The following is a 23,970-nucleotide window of genomic DNA, read 5'->3' as shown; positions in this document are numbered from 1 at the left end:
GAGAATGGGTAAAGGTCAAGCATACAGCTGCTGTTCCTGCCAGTAAGCAGTTTGCTTGCTTTACTTGATGAGCTGAATGAGGTTTTTAGTGACTATTAACAGGGATCACATTTTTTCAGATGATCTTTTCTTGGTGCAACAGATGAGCACCAGGAATATAAATACGGAGTTAACTTGAAATTAGATCTGTTGGAATTCACACATCCTGTTCTACATGGTATGAACAGGGTGAAATGGCGCTTGCACTTTCTGAGTTTCATCCCGCACGGACCACCGTCACATCACGTACTGTGTGGCTTCTGCCTTGTCATTATTCAAATATAGAATTACTTCCCTGATCCAGTCACACTCCCAAGTGCAAATGCAAAATGTTGACCTGGTTAAACCAGTAGCTTTCTAGGATATAGTAATGAAAATAAGCTGGATTTTATTTCAGGAGAACACTTTAAAGTTATTTCTTTAACTGGATGTGATTTTAGTTTGTTTGTTTAAACTTAGTTGAGATAGGGAAGCCAGTGACTAGCTAGAGACAGTTGTCTTCTCAGTATCCTCTTTTCTAGTTTCTCAGAAACAAATTGCTTATTTTCAGGGGCAGCACAAAAGTAAGGGCATGACATGTGAACAGCAAGCTTGTTCTCAGAGACATAAAGGGAGGTAGGCTGGTTTTTACAGAGGGATTCCCTGGCTCTGCTCAACCATTTCTAGCAGTTTTCACTTCCCCATTTTTCCACAAGGATTGTTTTCTTGAGTTTCAGTGTAAAGTCCAGAAAGAGAGGCATCAAATAGAAAAACAAAACAGGAGTTTCAGCTTTGATTTTGACAAGTTTAGTATTCCGGTTATACTGCAATAAATAGAAAATCATTGACTTGCATTACATTTGGTCGGTCTCCGGGTACTCTAGAATAATTACTTGGGAGTAATTTTTCTATCAAGTTATTCTCTAAAAAGAAAGTGAAACAAAGCAAAACTTAGGAGTCTCAAAACCTGAGCGCTCCACATGAGATCTACACGGAACAGTGGACAATTACAAGACTATAGAAGAATCGTGACTCTGTGAGTGCTGATCTCTATTACATAGTCCCAGGTGAGTCTCCTCAGCTGTATCTTCTTACCGAGGCAACTGAAAGTAGCTGCTGATGTCAGCTAAGACTGTACTAAGACCTAGAATTTTTTAGAGAGGTGGAGGTGGGGAGGAGTAAGAATAATATCAACAAGTATGCCAGGCAATAACAAGGTACCGTGATCTTGCTGAGGCCAGCATCACACCCAAGGCTCAGAAAGGCTGACTGCAATGGATTAAGTCATAACCTTAGAGCTGAGTATGTGCTGACTGGTTTGCACAACTCCTCTCTAAGTTACGGGGTGGGGTACACTTCAGAAAGGAGTTTTTCAAATTAAAGAGTCGGTAGACTTAGATGTAACGGTAGGATGGGGAAGTATGTGATGCTGATACAAAGCTTAACGTTGCCTTTAGATGCAGGCAATACGTCTAAATGTTTTTTAGGATCTCTATTAGTAGAAAGGGTACTTGAGCAACCTCCATTTCAAACGAATGATTAGCGTGGAGACACTTGTATGAGCGGTTTGTTACACTCTAAAACTTTGGGGTTTAGCCTTTGCTGTATCATTGATACACTTTTTAAAACTGAAAAGACAGAAATTTCCCTGTCTACCTCACTTTGTCATCTGTCCCACTGGTTCCTCTATCTATCCAGAGGTAGTCCAGAAAGGTACAGAGTGCCATGTATTATTTACCAGTGTTTTCCTCTGGAAGACTCTGTGGTGGCTTGCTTGTTGCTCTACCAAATTTTAATCATTTTCTTACATTTTTCAAGATGAATGTCTTCTCCCACCTGGTTAGACACACACTCAGTTTACATTGGGGCAACTTAATAAAACTGATTCAGCAATTTCCAAGGATGACCCCTGGCTTAGCAGCTCAGTGCTCCCAGGCTTTAGGGTTAAGATTTGCCTACAACGGTGGTCACTCCTCACTTCTGGGTGTCTCAAATACACAGCCTTTGAAAATGAACCATACACACTTAGTCTAAAAGTTTAGTGTATGTGACCTGTCCACACAGGTGATCTGTGGCACAAACATGGATAGAATTCGGTTACCCAGGACAATGCTCAGTTCTCTGAGCCAGGAAATTGTCCCTTCCCTCTCCTGAAGTCTCCTGTCTCATTGTGCATCTTCCAGCTTTTCCAACAAGGTAAACGTCCCATTAGCATGCAACCCCAATTCACTCCAAGGAGACTGGGAAAAAATAGCATAATTCTCTCCAGAAGAATCCTAAACTAAGGTTGTATAAGCAAACTTAACTCTAGCATGTCGCAATTTTGGACTGCCTGGTCTGCAACCTTTTGCATGTAACTGAGTTTGTTTTCTCCATGAATTCTGTCTAGAAATTAACTCACATGCATCATCAACATTCTGCAGTTACTGTTTCTAGCAGTCTCAGTGCCCAGATATGTGGGCCTGAAGAATTAACAATTAAATTCACTAATGGACTGGTCAAAAGACACCTTCCTGTCTTAGTAGAGGGAGGTTTCATTTCAGTAATTGAAAATTTAATGGAAGAGCCCCCACTCAGACCTTCCCTTTATAGATGTACAAGGGGAAGAGATTTCTGTGTCCACCAGATGAGGAATGATGAGCTGTTTGATTAACATGCCTCCCTGTTCTTCCTTCAAAATGAAAACCTGTCCAGACCTGCTGGAATCATCGCCGTTAGGGAGCAGAGATTCTCAACTCCATGCAGAAACAGTCTGGCTATCAGACGTGGTCCTGCTAAGAGATTTCAGTCATCTGGACCATCTGCAACATAACTCGCAGATATACAGAGTAAGTTACAGTCGGCGATACAACGGGGGTCCTGCATTTCAGGTCTCTACTTCAAACCAAATGCACAGAGCTTTTAATTACTCGTGTAGGCTGGCAGGAGTTTCCTGACCACAAACCTGTTCATCAAGTTGACTAATTAACCTATTTCTTTCTGAATGTTCCAGTGTCAATGTTAGTCACTGTACGAACGTTTGTAACAATAGGAGGATCAGGCAACACCCAAGATCATTCCCAACTCAAAATATGAAAATACATTCTTGGTGTACTTTCCATTTGCTGTCACTTTTATCACTTTTCCCACTTTGAAGCTGACTGAGAGCTGCTTCCAGGAAAATGATCATGACCCAAGCAGATAATGTGTTTCATCCTGGTACACATTAAAGAGAAAAATGTGATGATTTTTGAAAAATAACATCTCCTTTCTTCAAAGGCAGAAATCAGTTAATTCTATTTAGTCTTCAGTTTTCGGGGGTATCTGATTTTTCTCTTAATTTCACATACAACCTCCTTTTTCCTATCTTTTGCTAAATACCAGTATTGTGCTATTTTCAGGCTCACAGGGATAAAAGAGATGACTCATTTTATTAGTATGACCAACCTTGGAGATGGATGTTTATGATATAATTATGCCTAGACTTTCAGTTGCCTGAATCTTAAAGGAAGAATTTTTTTAAGACAACTTTAATACGAAGTGTACCTATTAAAGCTGGTGATAATACTAATAATTTGAGGATGAGTTCTTGCATATTTAATTACTATAGTATGATATTATCAAGTAGGATGCCAGTGAGGAAAAACAAACCATACTATTGAATAAAGAGAGGCTTTTTACTCCATTTTATTGAATAACAAATGCTGTAAACAAATACCATTTCTGCATCATTTCCTTAGGTGACTCTACCTACTTTTATAGCTTTTATATAAATTACGAAACAGTCATCATATATAGTATACTTGGTACCATCAACTTGGAATTAGAGATGTCTTGAAAACCAAGTGTCTGCAGTTCTGAAATCCATATGTACAATTTGATATAATTTGCCAAATATACCAGTGATGCTTCAATCATTCAGGTAGCAGATTGGGAATCCCCTTTTGGAGTGTAAATAATGCTTTATTCCACCCATCTGTATTTGACACTGAAAAAGAAACTTTCCTGACAGGTCTCTTAAAAATTCCATCATAGGTGGTATATTCCTGCATTACTATTCTTGTAAACTCTTCCTAAAAGAACCAGAATCAAAATACTGGCCGAATGTAATTAACTGAGCTCTAAGCGGATCCTGTTTCCTACCCAAGAGACTTTACTTCAGCAGTGATCCTGTTTATCTTCTTCCATTGCCGAGATGTTGTAAAGTTGGGCTCATAGTCCTGAACCACTGGGGAGAAAAAAAAGTGTGAAGTCCCATTGCTCATGCAGTGGGGTAAGGGATTCAAACAGCATTTCACTTGTTCTGAAAGACTTGGATTTATTCTGACTCCTCCATCAGTCTTAAGACTAAGATCTTCTAAAAATCACTTTTTCACAATCACAAATTTTGCATTAAAAAGTCATCTAGTATTTAACCCATTCATCAGGCAGGGTTGTTCCTGCTCTCTTCCAAGTGGGTATCCCTTCTTATTGGGCATTGCTTTCTCTTCCTCACTATGAGTGAGCTCTCCTTGAGCAGTAGACTGGATAGACTCTTCACTTCTGTTCCTTATAATCTGGCTTGGTCAAGCTACGGAACATGCTAGAAGGAATATCCTTCTTTTTAATTGTTTCAGCCAGTTTCGGATGTAACAGTGCGTATCTTGTAATTTTAATAATAGTGTTTTTCCATTATGAGCCATGTAAGCCACTTTTTTGAAGTAAAGGGCTAGAGATACATTGTCCTGTTGCGGCATTGGCAAAGCAAGACGGGCGTTTAGTTGCAGATCGCAACCTGCGTGCAATGCTTGGGACAAGAATCCTTCGTACTATGCGTAATCCTGAAGTCATACAAAACGTGTAAGTGGGTTTTCCAGCCACTCCAGAGAGACCACATGGGAAGGAAAAACATCAGGGGAAACAAAATGTCACTACACACAACATTACAAAATAGAAATAACGAGCTTCTCTACAGGCCTGATACCTCAGTTTCCACTGACGACAGGTTTAAGGAATTCCAGTGTTAGGTGTGTCTAGATTTTATTTGCTATTCACTAGCACAGCTCCACCAGCCCTTCTGCACACACATCCCTACACTCCCCCCCAATGCCTAACTGGGATGCCAAACAGTTTGCGAGTTGAGCAGCAGAACTGAATGTATTTAGTGTGAGAAGGAAGGTCTTTTAAGAAGAAAGTGCACTGGCAAACATATTTTGAAAGGTCAAAGGTTAAATGGGAGCCCTTTCCGCATTCATACCAGAGACGAGTTTATGTAAAACTATTATGGTAAACTGTATGTTCCAGAGAGCTATTCCTAGATTCCCTAAGACTAATGATTTTATGAATGATCAATTCAAAAAGCTGGGAAATGGAAGAAAAATATATATTTATTTATACAGCATAGATCACACCTATTGTGAATTACGAACTATGAATTTATATAGCAGACCATATGTGCATGAGTAAATCCTTTTCCGAAACTCAAGTCTTAGGTAGCTATCCACCGAATTAAATTTTACACATCTTAATAAGGAGAAGGCTCAGAAATGAAGATAGTTCCCTCCTAAGTTAAAGTCTTGCTTAAAACAGTGAAATGCACTCCCAGGAAATGAAAACAGCGCTGAGCACAGTGCTGGAGTAGTGCAGAGCACGTCCTGAGCTGAGCCCTTAGGAGCAGCTTCCACAGGGCCTGGCTTACGTCAGCATCACGCTCTGAACCGAGGGGTGCAGGGCCACGTGTGGCCAGCGAAAAACCAGGACCTCTGTCTGGTTTTGTAATGTCCGTTTGCATTTTTGGGACTCAAATCCTTAAACCAACTTGAGAATATCCCAACAGGAGAAGAGCAGAACCCGGCCGTACACGTTGAGAAGAAGAAAAAGATGCTTCATGGGTTTAGGATGATGTCACTTACTAAAAGCTTGCATTGAAACTGCCTTTTGGTTGAAGCAAACAATTAGATCTGTAAACTTAGGTTTGTTGTTACAAACAGCCGGAAGATCATATTATTATACAGTTATGAGGAGAATGTTGCTTCATTTCTGTCTAATTTGTATGGAATTGACATAAAAAAAGTGGAAGTCAGGACGACTTGTAAGAGTTTTAACCTGTAAATCTTCACCTTTACAATTCCAAACACGGTATGTTTGCACTGCCGGTGAATCGCATGCTGCCTGGGCTTTTTTAACCTTTAACATTGCCTTACCTGTATTACTGCTCTAACTTCTAGCTTATGACATCATAAAAGCAACTCTATTAATTCAGCCCCGCAGAATATCTAGCATGCACATCTTTATCATAACTTTTAATTCTGATATGTCTGCTCTGATGCTTGTTTCTACCTTCAAGCCAAGCACCTTTTTATGACCTTTTACTCATCCTCAGCTTGTAGTTTCTCATGCAATTAAAGTGAGACATGCCTATTTTTAGCACATCCAAATATTCTAGGAACTACAGAACTGTTTGTCATCTCTGTTGGTAGAGCCTGATTGTTTTCATTCGTTAGTTGGTTGAAATTACCATGGAATTCAGTTATCTTTTTGTTGTTGATAATATTTACATTTTTAAAATAATTTCTGCCCTGACTGTGAGTTATTTACGCTGCTCCTTCCTGACAGGCATACCCCCTAACCTGGCTTTCCACAGCATTAAGTGAACATCTTTTCCTAATCTTCTTTTGTTTATCAGAAGAGTATTTGTGAGAATTATGTTTGTACTTCTACTTAATATTTAATGAAGCTGAAAGGATGCCCTCAATTTTATATCCATATTTCAATAAGAGGAGGGGATAACTTCACTTAGCTCGCTCTCATATATGCTCTGCACTATTTCAAGTAAAATACCACACTGGAAAAAAAAAACAATAAAGCAGATAAATCTCTGTAATATTAATGCAAACTTTTTTCCCATTAGATGTCTGTCTATCTACGTAGAATTTACATCTGAAAGGAATGTGGCTATAATATTTTCCATTAAATTATCACGCTACTAAATCTTTCTTAGCAAAGACTGTGATAAGGTGAAACAACTCAATTGCTTGCTTGACAGATTATTCCAGTAATAATGTCGATGGGGGAAAAAAAAGTTCTACTTATTATTTCAGTAATGAGACGTAGGGGGGGGAAAGTTTGAATCCCTTTTGCTTTGTCAGTCTGCAAACAGGACACCAAATGGGATATATTTAATAAATAAACACTGTAAAGCCTCTGATCCACCTACAGCCAAGTCCTTACTCAGCCTCCTCTTACTGAAATCATTTGGAGTCTAGTCAAGTGCAGATAAAGAGCTCGTTTCATTTTTGGATCCAAGCTGAGTATTGCTGCATCCAAACTAGGTTAGGAGCCCGATACTGGGGAGAGGTGGGAGTGTGAAAGGACAAAGCAGCTTTGCTTTTGGACTTCTTTTCTAGGCTCTCGCTGTCTTGCAGTCCAGTTAGAACAGTCTATATTCTCTCCTTACAGTTGCCTCCTGAAAACTTAAAAAAAGCTGTTCTAGCACCTGGATATCTCTGGGCTGCTGCTGCACTCTTGCCGCATTATTTTTTTCCTAAGAATCTCTTTCTTCCCCAGAGTTAACCGGACTGCCCAGGTGGGGATGCCCTCTAAACCAGGTACATCTCTGGTGCCCAGGCACAGTTGCTTGACAGCAAACGTGTGCTGATACAAGACGGGCTGATTATGAACCTCAAATGCAGACTTCTTAATCCATTCTACACAGTTCCGTACTATTGGCCAGCAAAGAGACGTTTTAGTGATTGGATCTGATACCCCTCTGGAGTCACAGAACAGGAACAGAACTGCACAAGCATTCAGCTGATACATCATGGAGGACGCAGGCGCATATAGTCCAATCATGTTAAATTAATAATTATTTTTAGTTGTATTTGGAATAAAATACTACATAGAGATCTTCTGTCACTGCCTCCTTGTCAGCAGAACTTAAATTTTGGTATCACTTGTGTAAATCACTGGGAGAAGAGAGACAAGCATTTGAAAGTGAGCGAGCACCCCGGGCTGCAGATTGACTGCAGCAGATGCCTGAGGATCAGACAGCTGAGAATATACTTCAGGGTGCTTCAGTGCATTCCCTGGTACAATCGAGGCAACCTCCTGACCTTGGCTTTATGTCGTAACGTTTTAACCTTGGGGCACCGCACGAAAATAGAAACAGCAGCACCACAAAATCTGACCCTTTAGTTGAATATCCCATTTTAGAGGGATACCAGCACTCCAACAAGACTGTGCACATGTAAACATCTACTATTACTATCATGGAACAGTGCCTAAGCTACTTCACGCTTCAGGTTATATAGGCTATTCTTCAGTCTGTTTTACGCGTGTGGTCTTACAGACATCCTTCAGCGAGGACCGCTCCATCGTGCATGGAATAGTACTTCTAAGTGTCACACAAAGCATCAAGTATTAGCGTAGTTTTTAACACTGCTGTCAGCTTAGCAGACGCAACAGTTGCCTTAATGGTAAATTGCTGGTGGGATAAAAGGAACTGATAGCTTCAGGGTGGAAATAACACAAAATGTTAAAAGTATACTGAGCAGTTGGGACCAAACCTGTTATTCCATAGGTTGTTTTTAAAAGTAAAAGAACAGTAAAAAGAGGTTTGGGTGTTTTTTTCTTGTCGAAGAACATGCTTTAGAGAATATTTATTGAGACATTTTGTCACTGTATCTCACTGGCCATTGGTTATATTGGATATGACCTCATAGCGCCTTCATATGCAGCTTGTATCTTCCCGTTTTCATGTGACACCAACCTGCTGCATCAGGCATTTCCCCCGAGTCCTGAAGACGTCTGCCCTTCTTCATACCATGTAAGCGCTATCTTTTTATTCCACAGGACATTCTGAACAACCAATTTAATGTAATTTATAAATTTCATTGCACACTTAAAAAACCTGTCTGAAGTCATGTGTATCATCAGTGAAAAATCAATGCAGCCACTCACTTAAGTATGTTAAATCTTAAAGACAGAGCAGAGTCACTAAGCACATGGAATAACATCAGGGCCGTGAGTGTACGAACAGACAGATGTTAATTGAGCAGCTTTTCCTGGTGCTCCCACCCCCGCCCCCACCCATGGGCCCATCTCAGCCCCTGCCCCGCTGCGCTGGGGGTGCTGGGCTCCGGCTCCGTGTTCGGCTGGGCACAACCACGTCCATGCCTGGCCCTGGACCTCCTCGATCAGAGTCCGGTCCTCCTGCCTGGCCACCACGGACGTGCCTCCCCGGGCTGGCCGTGCCTGGGCTGGCCCTGCCTTCTTGCCCTTCGGGGAGCAGATGGCCCTCACTGGTCCCTGCCATGTAACACATGCATTGCTGCATATATTTATACATCTCTAAAGCATATTTAAAGAGCGTATAGTAATTTCTCAGATGTATTTAAGGGTTTTATTCTCTTTAGAGAAATAGGAGGATGACTCTGTAGCTGGACCCCTTAGTTAGCAAATGAAGTCCTTTTTGCCTGACTCTAAATGTGGGTATCTGTGCAACAATCAGGAGCTGACTAATCATTCTTGTATTATTATATACATTAAATAAGTAATTATTTGAAATCTCATCAGCTAATTATAAGAAATCAAAATGAACTAAGCATCTGGAATCAGTCAGTATGATTGCTTCTTTTCAACCAGAATAATTTTACCCTAGAAGACTATATGTAGCTAATTTAGAATATACATACTCTCTCTCAAAGAAAGATATATCAGCCTATGAAATATTTCAGCCATGAAGCTTGAATATAAATATGAATATTTTATAAAAGAAGCGGGCAGCCCTTTTCTGTCATCTGTTGCATCATCCAGGGGATTATGCCTTCTGTATTTCAAAAGTCTCTTAAGACCACCGCTGCAGCTTCCTGAACTGTCATTAACCAGCCTTTCCTTTCTCAGTATACCAACAATTTCACTGGGTGTTTTATCCAGCCTCTTTTCTGAACAGTTGACCATGACTTTTTAAAAGAAATAAATATATAGAGCTGACTAAAGAGTCACTGTGCAAAGATGGGTGCGTATGGCCTGCTGTCGGGGGAAATGAAGGGATGGGGATGGAGGAAGGAACGGGCCACAGCTACCACTTGTTCTGAAACTGCTGCTGACAAGTTGTTTTCAACTAAACCATACTCCAGAAGCAGTTTCTCTTTTGAATACTTATGATCCACAGCGATCCATTTAGCTTCTGAAAAAATCCCACGTACAAAATGAAGTAAGATTTACTTTAACAATAACAACACGTGGCTGAGAAGCAGTGACAACTGCCCAGCAACTAAACAGTTTTCTGCCCACGCGTCCAAGTACTCAGAGGAAAACAATGCAAGAACATTGGTTGCAAAATATGATTTGTTGTTTTATTTGGTCTTAAAGTGATCTGGCTCTTCATCCAACACTTCTAAGAACTGTCAGCATTAGGAAAGATACATTGCTGAAACAATAGATTACCTTCAGCTATTACTGCAGCTGGGCTCCTTTGAGCAGTTATTCAGGAATTGTTCTTGAGGCTTGGAATTTTGGGGGCAGAGCTAACACAACGGAGAAGTCTGGAACTGACGTAAAATTGTCTTTTCCTTGTGCCTAAGAAATGGAAAGACTTTGTATTTCTACCTTGTTTTCTGCCTGCTTTGTTTTCTATAGGAAGTACTAACTGAGCCAGGAACAGATGTCATGCCTCTCACTTTTGTTCTTTCACTGCAAGACTATCCTTTGCCTGCATATCAAAGAGAAACCTGCAAAACAAGAATTGCAAGCTTTATTAAGATACCACAAGCCAAATTAATTCTTGAGGTAAGTACACAAACCAACTGCTGTTAGAAGACTCTCTTATTATCTGCTGGGGGAAAATTTCATCCATTGTAATGAAAGATATCTAAAAATATCCTATATTATAAGAACACTGGAACTGTATTTGAGCAGTAGAGAGGATGATTAATTGATTTGTCACCAGCCGTAACACTTCCTGAGTAATGCATTTTCACTTGCAGTTGCACCCTATTTCCATGTCAACTAAGGGAGAGTCCAGGATGTGATTTGAAGTTCCTTCAAATGAAGTGAACAGTTTTGATTTGTTCAGGGGAATTTACTGGCTGTATCAGTCACAAAAGCTTTCAATGACAGTAAGCCTGCAGATTGCCACCAAGATTAAGCTTGGAGTTTCCCAGCCTCACGGACAGTACCAGAAGTACAACCAACAAAACACAAGAAGTAGTTAGAAAAGTTGTATTACAATTGTTTTGTCAGTCTGAAATTCCCGAGTCCCGCTACAAAGACTCAGAAGCCAGGTCCTAGTACTTTTAAAAAAGTAAATATCTGATGAAAAATTTGAGGATATATGATTTTCTCTCTGCATTCTTAGTGACATGGATCTGTTGTTTGGTTTTTTTTAATGCTGTGTAGGCACACTCGTGATTTAGAAGCTGTGAGCACTTCCTTAGCTACACACATTATTTTTCTTCCCTTTATCACCTGAAAAGAGTAGTAATTGAAACTAAAAGTACTACTGCTTGTGAATAGGATTGTAATGTATCCGTGGCAACCACAGGCCATGAAAATTATGCAGAACTATAACAGTGGAGATGAAAAAAGTAATTAATGGGAAGAAATGTTATTATGAGTTCAAAGCTTGTTGGCAATGTTGGTGTTTTCACGTTGCAGTAAAACAAATACCAGAAGGAGAGTTGGCAGAAGTTTTGGTAAGACACTGTAGGCTAAGATGCAGAGATAGGCCTGAAAGGCTTGCCCTCTTTTCGCACAACCTCGATGCTGATGCAATCCAGCCTGGTTTAGTCCTGTGGAAAATACAGCCTGCTACAAACCACACAATACAGACGTGCAAGTACAGCACACAAAAGACAAATAAAACCAAGTCAAGCCCATCTTAAATGAACTGAGCTTAACAACGCAGAGGAAAAGACATACGTCGTTACTCATATTCTAATAAAAGAAACCTAGCTATAGTGCTATAATATTAGATTTACAGCTTGAGGAAAGGTCAATCTAAACAGAGTTCCAGGGCCCGCTGAGGATTTCTCGCTCTTGTGACCGATGGACGGGAAAGACATTTCAACATGAAGTTGTAATGGGGGAATTTTAAACAAAACGATGATGACCAACTGAACGGAGTAGTTGTGATATTGCCAGTGGTTTGTACTTCCTAGGACATTCACACAGAAGTGGGCTTGGTGCAATACTTAGTCACTAATCCATTTACAAAGTTCCGAGGCAAAAGGGAGAGGGTTTATGTAAAAATCCTCGTAGCTGAGAACTGAACTAAGTAGTAATATTCTTTATGAGATTTGTCTAAGAGATTCTAAGGGACTAAATTTTGTTCAGGAATTCAGAAAATCACTTTCCTTCTTGTGCCTTTTGGCTGTAATACGTGGAAATATCAGAAGCCTTGTTAACTGGTGTCCCCATCGACACCAACGAAGTTACGGGAGTCTGGTGACACTCGATGGGTTCCGCCGTGACCGACCCCGCGTCCACCATTTCCTCACGCCGCCGGCAGGACGGAGCCAGGCCGCCCCGTCAAGATGGCCGCCGCGGCTCCGGGCCGCCTGCCTGCTGACACCAAGCCCGCCGGTTACGCGGGCTCCCTGCCCGGGGCCCCCCGCCCTCTTCTCCTCAGGCTCAGGGTCGTCCCGGCAGCTACCGGGGGCCTTAGCGCAGCGTCCGCGGCAAGGGCAGTGCGGGGAGCGGGAAGGAGGCAGGGGAAGCCCCGGCGGCGGTGCGGGAAGAAGGCTGCTCGGGGACGAGGGGTGGCGGCAAGCCCGGTGTAAGGCTGGCCGGGCCCTGCGGAGACACGCGGGTCACTGGAAGTAAACCCGAGGCCAAGGGGGTGCGGGCTGCCCGATTCGGGAGCAAACGCGGGCCAGGGGAGCGGGCGACGAGCTCATCCCCTCGGCCTAACACGGAGGCGGCTGCGCGGGAGCAGGCAGGGCGGTGACTCCCCGCGCAACTCCTGCCGGCCGGCCAGCAGAGGGGCCCGCCATTCCCTTTGGCTCTGCCGGCGCTGAGCCGCTTTCCCCGAGGCGGCACCCCCGCAGCAGCAGCCGTCCCGCGTGTCTTGTCCTCCGCGAGATTTTAATCGCGGGGCGGGGAGAGGGCGGCTCGGACACGCCGCTGCCCGGCGCTGTCCTCCCCTGCTGCAGCCCCTCTCGTCTGAGGCGGCCGGCGCGCGCCGCAGCTTTCCGCGCTGCGCCTTTCGCCGGAGCGGCCGACACAGGGCAGGGGGAGGCACGGGCAGGAAGCCGGAGCTGCCGGGGCGGTGAGTCACAGCGCGAAGGGCAGGGAGGTGCCGCAGATCCCGGCCGGCGCCGGCCGCTCCATCCTGCGGCGCGCTAGGAACTGCCCCCACAGCGAGCGCGTCTCCGCCACCAGCGGCGCCCGTCCGGAGCAGGCAGGCAGGCGCCCCGCCCACCTTTCGGCTGCGATGGTTGGGTGGCCCCGTCCGCAGCTCCCATTGGCCACCCGGAAAAGCGGTTTGCGCCTATTGGCTGAGAGGTGGACTCCAGTGAGCCGTGCGCAGAGTAGTAGGGAGGGGCGGGGTGATCTGGGGGGGAGAACGCGTGGGGCCGTGTGCAAACCGCGTGTGGCGCAGCCAGAAGGGACCCGGAGCAGGCGGGCAGAGCGGGAGCCAGTGGGGCCTACTGTCGTCCGGGCGGGCTACTGCCGCAGCGGGGTCGAGAGTCCGCAGGTAACCGCCAGGTCGGCCTCGGCGGCGAGGGGAGCTGCTGGGGCCGAGGGTGGGGAGCGCAGGCAGAGCGCGGAGGGATGATGGCGCTGGCGCACTCCGGCCTAGTGCGCGGGAAAGTGGCGCCGACCGGCCCGCCTGGGCTCGGGCGCGATTCCTTGGCCCGGGTGTTGGCGGGAGGGCGGCAGGAGGTGGATGGGGAGCGCTGAGGGGGGGACTGAGGCGCCGCAGGCCCTGCGAGGGCGGGCGGTGGCGGCGGGTGAGTCAGGCTCTGGCGGGTTCCGGGAGGCGCTGAGGGAGCCTGCGCTGCTCTGGGGGAAGGGAGGCTGGGGCGGGGGTAGCTTATCCCGGGCCGCTCCGCCAGGCCGGGCGCTACCCGGGAGCAGTCTCCTGCCGAGCCTGCGGGCCGGTGGCGGCGCCCGGCGTGTTGGCCGGAGTCCGGCGGCGGCCGCGACGACGTGTCCCCTGGCTAGGCCTGCGGCGCGGGGGCGGAGGGCGGTGTGGCGGTCGGGGGGGGGGGGGGGGCGGGTAACGCTTCACGGGGCCGGCCCGGCGGCGTGGGGAGGGGGAAACCGCCAGGCCCGGCCTTCAGGCGCGGGTTGGGGTGTGTGACTAACTTCCCTGTGGGTGAGCGGCTGCAGCAAGTTCGGGGAGGAAGAGGAGGAGAAGACCTTGTGAGACCGGGGGCTGGGTGGAAAGTGGCCGAAATAAAATTGTTTGTTCTTCTTTTCTTTCCTTTCCTTTTTTTTTTTTTTTTTTTTTTTTTTAACCTCTGCTGAGCTCCTCTCGGCTGTGGCGGAGCGGCGGGGCCTTGGCCTGGCGCACCACGTGGCTCCGCACGTGTGAGGCGCTGCCGGAGACAAGAGGGTCGAGGTGTTGCAACTGTTTGTCTCGGACCAGAGGCACGGGTGGTGGCCTGCTCCAAATCCAAATGTGACCTATAAATGGATAGGAAAAATAGCCTGTGACATCCACGGATCACGGACTAGTGGAGCAGCCTTTTATTTAAGTTCCTGTCAGGCGTAGTTCTCAAGTAACTGCTGTTACTCATTTAGTATCCAGAATTCTCATAAGGAGTTATTAAACTTAATAGTGGGCTTTATTTTTATTTCGGCACTTAATAAGATCCCGTTGCCGCACAGCGTTAGGGTTGCCTAGTCCATGTTTTCTTCTTCAATGCAGACTTGCCTACAGAAGCAACCCTGCATCTGTCTTCAAAGTGAAGCGGTTAAATGTGTTCACCGGGGCTGTGCAACAACCTCGGGAGTTACAGGCTTAACCTACCACTTTTTTTTTTTTTTAAACTGAAGTTGTTCATGTCTGGACTGAATTTTATGTTAAAAAGTTAGCATATTGCTGATGCTGTGTACTTTAGGTTTAAAACATTGTACAGAGAGCAATAAAAAAAACAAAAGTGGAAGATGGTAGAGTGTGCATATCTGGTAGATAGATAATCTGTAGTTTATCCTTCTCTGTATTAACTAGTATGGATAGGCAGAAAGTGCTACAGAGTCACTGTTCTGATGAACTTTTGCTCTCCTTCTGATTTGTGTCAACAAAACTATCCAAGAATTACTAATCAAAGTCATGATGTCTTTTTGACCTGGCTTCTGGCCCCTCAGTAGGGATCCAAGTTCTTGAGTTTTAGTTAATGTTCAGCATTCTTGGATCAGCTTGGCTGTGGCATGTATTGAGGGGACCCAAATGGAGCGTAGGGCTTGGCCGTCCACTTCTGCAGGCTTTCTTGAAGTTTCAAACTACTTCTTTTCAGAACTGGAGTATTGTTACCTGGTGGTCAGAATACTTAATTTTGTGTCTTTTCTAATGAGGACGATAGCCGGGGCATCACTAACTCTCTCTGTAGCATGTTTTCAGGTTACAGATGTGGAAATTCAACCAGCTGAATACTGAGTAGCTTTGGTGACAATCATGTGTCCTGCGTTCAAGAATTCCCAAAACATGCTTTTTGGGAAATAAAAACTCGTGGGTAGCATTTCTCTTTAAATGAGTAATACTTTGACTTGTCTTTTGAAACTAAATGCTAGTGCTTCTGTTAGCAGTCTTTTCCGCCTTTCCATTTCTTTATCTTACAGGAAAGCAAAGCTATGCTTCCTATTACATAGGGGTTTTGCCGTATTCAGGCTGGCTCTGGGCTGGCCTGTCAAATTCAGGTGTGGTATTGTAGGTTGGTCACCAACAGCCTGGAAAGGAACTGCTGATTTCTCAATGTTTGCCTCTAATATAGCTGACTTGCCAAAGCGCTTTTAAGTATGCTGGCTTCAGCAGTGGCTTTTATCTTGTCTGTCCTTTGACTGAAGGAGTGAAGTCCTGTTAATTTTGATACTTGTAGATCACAAGAAGCACCTGGTAAGTATAATGAAGATAATTGCTCCTTTATATTGGGCTGTTAAATTCCAAGAAATTGCTAGTATCCAGAAGAATCATGATTATTCTTAGAGGTGAAGTTCAGCTTCCTTTCTACTATGAGGAGCCCAAGTTAGTTTTACTTTTCTTTGTTAAAACAAACTTCTTCCTCAGAGGGCATCTAGGCTAAAAGCTGTAAAATGAGGAGCATTACAGTGGAGCTTAGTGGTAGTTTTTTCCATCATCAAGTCTAGATAGGCTGCTAAACCAGACTTGGATAGTAGTCTTGTGCCTGAAGACTGGATGCTAATAGCACCTCTCCTGTTTGAAAAACTCTGAATTTGCATTAACTGTAAAGCCGCAGAAAGAGATGATCTTCCACTTTGAAGTTTCTTGTATCAAACTTCAAAGTTTCTCATATCAGTAGAAGAATCACAAAGAAACATTCATCACTTAAGTTTGGTGGTAAAGTTGCACTCAAAAGCTTCAGATCTGACAGGAAACCACTGTGGTGGCACCTCTCACTTGGATCAGCCCGTGATCTTTGGCAGTAGGGCAATCATACAGAACAAAGTCTAAAATTCATTCTTCATGTTTTGCTGAATAGCTGTGAGGTGATTTATTTCAGCTTCAAACTACAGTTACGTAGCTCTGTAGGAGGAGTTCAGGTAGATTACTTTAGTAGACAGGTAAGGTTTGAGGCAGCTAGACTTGTGTTTCTTCAGAGGTTTTGGAATCTAGTTTATGAGGCAGTGGCTTAGTATATCTTGCAGAACTTGACCTGGTTCAGAAATGCTAGATGAGGCCATAGTTATAATTTGTTTTCTGTTATTTTTCCTGTCATGGTGAGGTAAAAATCTAGTTCTGGGCTGTAAAGGGGGGAGGGCAGGCAGGCTGTTTTGTATAACACATTTGAGCTGCAGAAAAACACTGATAGCTGTGACTGAGTGAAAAAATTTCCAAGGAGACTTAAACAAGTAGCCTTCTTACTTAAGGTGGCCTTGATAGATAAAAGGAACTGCTAGGAACTTGCCTGTGATGACAAAATGGAGGAGTATTGACTAACAGAGGAGAACTTGAACTTTGGTGGTTTTTGCTGTACTTTTTTTCTTTCACTCTTGGAAGTTACTGAAAAATGTAATGGTGTCCAAACTGCTTGGACGTTATCCATTTAAGGACTTGTCTTCTGAACCAGCCTTTTCTGGGTATTGCTCCTTAAAGGTGGCTGTTTGCTGTATCTGAGGTTAAATCCTTATATCAGTTTTTAAAGCAGTTTACACTGGTGGGGAATTTTGTCCTGTGTAAGGCTTCTTGGAATGTGGGGCAAGTAAAACTAGTGTCAGCTGCATCCACCTCTAGCTGGTGAACTTGTACTCAGTTTCAGATTCTTTACAAGAAGAATGCAGAAGTTAAACATTAAAATACTGGTGAAGAGAAGTTCCAGGCAAACTGCTCAAAACTTTCATATACTTAAGGTATCTGAAGATGGAGCAGCGTGCTTTGTAATCATACTTCTACGGCAACTGTAACCTTCAAATATCTCTCAGTTCAGGGGAAAAAGGAGCCTCTGAAGATAAAGGTTCTTAAATGAATTTTTCAAATAGCCTTGAAGGCTAGTTGTGCAGAGACTGTTGTTTGACTTTAGATTTTGTACTCAGCTGGCATAGTCTGTCTTTGCCACTTTGCTCTGTACCAGAGGAAAAGAATATTCAGGTTTTCCTCTTGAAGGAGCAGTTAAAAAGGAAGCAAATTTGAATCGAATGTAAAACTTCTCTTTTCAGACTCCTTTGGGACAGTGAGTAGCGAGTGTTTGTCCATCATGCAGATCTTGACCGTGACTGGCGGATTGACAGGCTAGATGCAGGGTGACAGATTAATCTCAGTATAAAAACTTTTCCACTGTGTATCTAAAGCAGGTCTATCTCACCTATTAAATGTTTGTCTTTTACTGTGTGTTAACCTAACAGGTTATGTTAGGTTCTTCAGATGGATAACTGCCAGCAGTATTCAATCCTGTCACTTCATGCTGTAGTCTCAAGTTCATGATTTGGAATGGAAGTCTGGTACTTGTTAGGATCCGTAAAGATGTATTGTAATTCTGTTTGAGCTGTTGGCGTACTATTTCGCCCTTTTTAACAGGTCTTGTGTTGCTGTTCTATAATGTTTTAATGTGAAGGCTTTTTTAAGAGTTACAAGTTGAGTGAAGAATATATCTTCGTACGTATTGTGGAGACCCCGTCTTGTCCCTCTTCAAATTAAAAGCAGCATCAACTATTGTGCCTGAGCCCAGCTCCTGCAGTTGGCTTTGCTTGTGTTTTTCCTGCTCTGCAGTGTCAACATGGTTGCTATGAAAACAGGCATAAACAATAGCACACTGAGTGCCAGCTGCTGCCACCGTAGTCGACAGTTCTTCACCCTTGGGTGTCCTAATAAGATAGTTTGAAGTCTTGAACACTGAGATGAAGCAGAGAAGGCTGGGTTATGTGTAAAATCCAAGTATATCTCTTAAGTGCTCAGACAATCAGTTGTTTTATTCTTGTTAACGTCTGTTTAAGATCTCGAATCCTTTCACTGCAGAACTTCATTTTAAGAGCAAATACCATCATCTAGTCTGGAAAGTAGACGTGGGATTACAGAAGTAGCATACTAAAATTTCTATCTCTTGTACTTTGAATTCTCAGGCTTCTGCTGTGCTGGGAAGGATGGATGGTCACTTCTACGCTGAAGATGGTTAGACAGGAACTGTTTTGAGGGAGGAGTGGCTAAAAAGTCACAGTAAATTTGTTCAACATTGGAGTACTTTAAAAATAACTCTAAATAAAAATTCATGTTTAGATAGATGCTCTCCATTTAAGAGCTAAATGTCAGGATGCTAATTCTGGTTCCTACTTGAGGTCATGTGTTGTTCTTAGTGCTTCTGTAGTGACTTTCTTCAGGACACAAATCTTGAATGTTCCTGGTAATCTGGAATGCTGGATGGTTTGGAGGAGGGAGGGGCAGCATTCTGTAATACAAATAAATGTAGGGTTACAGGGGGATTATCTTGATGGGTGATAGGGTAAACTGACCAAACATAGCAGATAATGACTCTGTTTCTGTTGGGTTAAGAATAATGTATTGGGAGAGAGCATGTGAAGTATTTAAACTTCAAGAGATGTCATCAGAACAAAGCTTGACATGCATAAACTAGTGTACTTTAAACTTGTCTTCAAGCACGCTTTAAAAAAAGACTCCAATTTCAATGTGGAACTTCCTTGTTCTTTTATTTCTTCTTCTAGAAGTCTTGCGTAACTTTTACAGCTACGGGGAATTATGGTGCTGCCACCGCAGTCTGTTTAACCTACCCCATCCCAACCACGGCTTCAGTGGCCTGTGGCAGAGTGACTTTCCCGCTCAATGAAATGCATACCTCTGTTCCCCAATATGGACAAAAGAAGTGGTTTATACTGTCTCTGACAGGCATGCCTATCTGATGTTTCCCTAGCATTCTAAGGATGTTTTCCAAGTTACCCTTCTAGATATCTGGCAAGTGTCTGGTGTCTTTTAGGGAAGCCAAATGTCTTAAACGTTTTCTTTCATGTAAACCTGCGAGTGAAGTATGCATCCTGAGCTATAGGTTAATATATGTTGAAGTTATAATTCTTGTTTCTCGGACTTTAACTGCTATTTAGGTCATAAAAGAACTTAGGTCTTCAAATGTTTAGCTAGTATGCTCTTTAAAGCTTTAGGTTTAGTACTGCCTATTCTTACAACTAGCTTGATTAGCTAGCAGAATGAGGCTTGATTAGTCAATGTAGTAGTTGCCAGCCAGACACTTCAAGAGAAAGTGTAACAGCTACCAAGAAGAAAGGATTTATAGAGATAAGTGACTCGAGTTTAACTCTGGGCAACAGGGAAGCAGGTGTGTTACTGAAAGAGAGAACAACAGTAAGCCTGGTAAGGCAATAGTTAAAGGGGTCTACTTCTTTTTTGCTCACTCTTAAGTGTTTTGTAAGTTTTTGAAGCGAAGACTGGCAACAAAAACTAATTGGAGGAAAATATGTACGTGTAGTATGCTTTTTCTTTGGCTGTTCAAAACTGCCTTACTCCAAGCAAAGCAGAGACAAGCTTTTATTTCCTACAGTGGTTTTAACGGTCACGTTCAGATATTGTAGAATAAAGTATTGAGTTAGCCAGAAGTCCTGCTTGGTTTTCATTGCCTTTGCCAGGAGGGTGGGAAGGCTCTAAATCTCTTATTTTAATGTAGCCTCTGGTTGGGGGAGAAGGTGGTGTTCTAAAAATGTCTGTCTTCCTCAGGCAGGTAATCTGCAGCCATGAGCAGCAACGAATGCTTCAAGTGTGGACGTACTGGCCACTGGGCTCGGGAGTGCCCTACTGGAATTGGCCGTGGTCGTGGGATGAGAAGCCGTGGCAGAGGTGATTGATCACTGTGGTTTTCGGTATTTGTACAGTGAGATCTTTGACTGGTTTGAAGAGAGTGTAAAACTGACTTTGTTAGTCTGAAGAAGTTAGGACCCAAATTGGCAATAAATTTTGCTGGTTCTTTCCTCTGCATAAGAATTTTGCCAGGGCCTCAGAGTGAAGTTAACTTGTCAATTCAGCTGGCAGTGTCCTTGATTAACTCTTAAGAATATTCTTAACTTAATCCTTAAGCTTTTTTTTTCTCCTGTTGCCCATTTCAAGCAGGCTTCCAGTTCATGTCTTCATCTCTCCCGGACATCTGTTACCGTTGTGGTGAGTCTGGCCATCTTGCAAAGGACTGTGATCTTCAGGAGGATGGTAAGTATCACTAAATATTCTATCTCTTCAATCACATGGACAGAGATCTGTGGTTGAAGAGGATAAACACACAGGTCGTAATTCACTGGAAACAAGCTGTACGTGTCCTTCGTTAGAGACATGCTACATCTCACTCTACCAAGGTTTTATAGTCTTGTTTGGTATGTTTTTCTTATTGTGGAAGCCTGCTATAACTGCGGTAGAGGTGGCCACATTGCGAAGGACTGCAAGGAGCCGAAGAGGGAGAGAGAGCAGTGCTGCTACAACTGCGGCAAACCTGGCCACCTGGCTCGTGACTGTGACCATGCAGATGAGCAGAAGTGCTACTCTTGTGGAGAGTTTGGACACATTCAAAAAGACTGCACCAAAGTGAAATGCTATAGGTAAGAGCTGACCTATGTTCCCTCCTGTGGAGAAAGCAGAGGGAACGTGGTGTGTTTGAGTTAAAACTAATTAGGAACAACTAACAGGTTGCCCAGAGAGGTTGTGGAGGCCCCATCCCTGGCAGTGTTTAAGACCAGGTTGGATGAGGCTTTGGGCAACGTGGTCTAGTGGAGGGTGTCCCTGCCCACAGCAGGGGGGTTGGAACTAGATGATCTTTAAGGTCCCTTCCAACCCAAACCATTCTATGATTACTCTCAAAACAAGGCTAAATTGCAGACAGAAGCATTGGAGCAGGCAAAACCCGACACGCAGTTTTAAAAAAAAAACAACCAAACAAAAAACCAATAAAAAAAACCCCAAACCCTCACACCAAAAAACCCCCACAACTGTATTTGATGTAAGGTGGTTTTGGCGTATATGGTGACTAATGTCAGGTGATCAGTTGGGGAACGGTTCCTGGCTCTGGTGAAGACAGAAACTTGCCTCATGTCAGAGAATTCTGGAACGCGGAAGCAGAAGTCTTGAATGCGGAACTAGTGTTGCACAAAATTCAAGTAGATAATGTACTTAACAATTGGGATTGCTTTCTGAGTAACTGTTCTGGATGGGTTTTGATAAAATCATTTGTCTTTTCCAGGTGTGGTGAAACTGGCCATGTAGCCATCAACTGCAGCAAGACCAGTGAAGTCAACTGCTATCGCTGCGGCGAGTCAGGGCACCTTGCACGGGAATGCACAATTGAAGCTACAGCCTAATTATTTTCCTTTGTCGCCCCTCCTTTTTCTGATTGATGGTTGTATTATTTTTCTCTGAATCCTCTTCACTGGCCAAAGGTTGGCAGATAGAGGCTACTCCCAGGCCAGTGAGCTTTACTTGCCGTGTAAAAGGAGGAAAGGGGTGGAAAAATCAACTTTCTGCATTTAACTACAAAAAATGTTTATGTTTAGTTTGGTAGAGGTGTTATGTATAATGCTTTGTTAAAGAACCCCCTTTCCGTGCCACTGGTGAATAGGGATTGATGAGTGGGAAGAGTTGAGTCAGACCAGCAAAAACCCTCTCTGGGTTACATGGAAGTGATCCTATGCAGGAGGAAAGAAATTCTGGAAGTGTCTGAACTTCCTCATAACTTTAATTTTATTACAATGGCCTTGGATTGTCTGACCTCAGTAGCTGTTAACACCAAGTAATATCTGTATCGGGCCCTACCTAGAGCATATAGCTGAGTGGGAGTAAATAAACAAGATGCACATGCCTGTTAATGGCCATGAGAGAGAGAGAGAGAGAAATCAGGAATAAACTTAAAAGTAACAGTAATTCAGTCAATGAATGTTCATGTTGGAGATGCAGAACGTAATGGGAAGCTTTTGAATAAATATTTCAAAGTAAATCTGAAACCCAGACATCAGTGCTCATAGCATATACAATTTGGAGCTATTCAGGAGTTGCAAATAAATGCATTTTCACAGAAATCAAGATGTTATTTTTGTATACTATATCACTTAGACAACTGAGTTTCATTTGCTTGTAATCAGTTTTTAAAGTAAGATGGTAAAAGCAATTGAAGTCCTAGAACATAGAAAATGTAATTTTAAACTATCAATAAAGCTGGAGGAGGAAGGGGAGTTTGGCTAAAGTTCCTTTTGTTTATTTTTGGTTTTCATGTACACAGTGCAAAATAACATATTAAAAAGGGGAATGTGGAGGTGTAAAACGTTTAGTTTGGACTTTTCTTTTGTACTGTCTTATGTTAAGTTTTCCATCCGGCAGCACCAAACCATAAATGCATTAACTATGCTATGCAGCCCTTCTTCCAGACCATGGCGTATCTGCATACGTTCACGTGAGTGGAGTGTGTGGTCGCAGAGCGGGCTTGTTCCACCTACGCTGATGCAGTTAAAGCACTTCTTTAAAAATGGTTGAAGAAGGCACGGGAGTTGTTGAAGGTACAAGTTCCAAGCCTGGAGTAGTTTGATGGTCTGTTAGCAGTACTTCAGCCTTCACAATGTTGTTGTGCTAAGAATGTCATTTAAAGTGTCCAGTATTCCAGGCACCTTGTTCTGCTGTGTTGATTGATTGACTAAGGGTTAGTAAACAGTTGCAAAGTCGCACTCTGCGTCAGCTCCTTTATCTCTCTGTCTCGAGCACATCCACTCACAAAGTGAATAAAGTTGTCTTGATGTGCAAGAAAAACACGGGGGGGGGGAAAGTTCTGTGACTGATCAGAGCTTCGCTGTAAGGCACAACTGTGGAAGGCACGTCTTCAGCACCTGGTGTTAAAGGCAACTAACAGCAGCGCCAGCCGGAGGACCTCCAGAGCTTTTGGCTGTCCTCAGGAGCTCTAGCAGATCCTAGGGAATCTGTCCAGTTACAATCAGGGATTGTGTGCTGTAGTCACTTCGTGTCTTCACGCAAACCGAAGGCTTTCCTTCCGAGCCAATGTGTTTTCCATAGGCTATGTATGCTATAGCGGTGAGAAAACTGCCTGTGATGTTGGGGTGATAGTGAGACCCACGTGCAAGAGAGAAGTACCAGGCTGGTCATCTTGACTGCAGCCATGCAGTCATGGCCCTGGGAGCTGTGGTCTTCCTGGCACAACTTCAGCCTCCGGCTTTCCGCAGACCACAGCGCATAGGTGAGACTTAGAGCAGTTAAAAACTCAGGTGATGAACTAGAAGATCCCACTGAGGAGTCTTACCTGGGAGTGTTTGAAACAGTAAAAGCAGGGATATTACCTGATCATCTCTGTGGTGTTTCAGGAAATCTGGTATCTAAAG

General features: G+C 43.6%; 1 protein-coding gene across 8 annotated transcripts; it reads left to right on the top strand.

Annotated features, from left to right (window-relative positions):
• The first annotated feature begins 12,284 nt into the window (after positions 1 to 12,284).
• CNBP (CCHC-type zinc finger nucleic acid binding protein) lies at positions 12,285 to 22,907 on the top strand. 8 transcript variants are annotated; one of them, XM_075762741.1, is made up of 5 exons: positions 12,285 to 13,243; positions 20,330 to 20,449; positions 20,720 to 20,812; positions 20,997 to 21,195; positions 21,834 to 22,907. In XM_075762741.1, the coding sequence occupies exons 2-5, from the start codon at positions 20,347 to 20,349 to the stop codon at positions 21,949 to 21,951; spliced, it is 513 nt and encodes a 170-aa protein (XP_075618856.1). In that variant the 5' UTR covers positions 12,285 to 13,243; positions 20,330 to 20,346; the 3' UTR covers positions 21,952 to 22,907. The 8 variants fall into 8 exon arrangements, with proteins under 8 accessions (XP_075618856.1, XP_075618854.1, XP_075618853.1 ...); XM_075762739.1 differs by having other exon boundaries at positions 20,994 to 21,195; XM_075762738.1 differs by having other exon boundaries at positions 20,717 to 20,812.
• Positions 22,908 to 23,970: the final 1,063 nt, after the last annotated feature.

This window comes from Balearica regulorum, chromosome 10 (assembly GCF_011004875.1).
Source record: "Balearica regulorum gibbericeps isolate bBalReg1 chromosome 10, bBalReg1.pri, whole genome shotgun sequence".
Classification (NCBI taxonomy): Eukaryota; Metazoa; Chordata; class Aves; order Gruiformes; family Gruidae; genus Balearica; species Balearica regulorum.
Note: the sequence above shows the minus strand (reverse complement) of the source record. Positions and strands in the feature narration are given on the sequence as shown.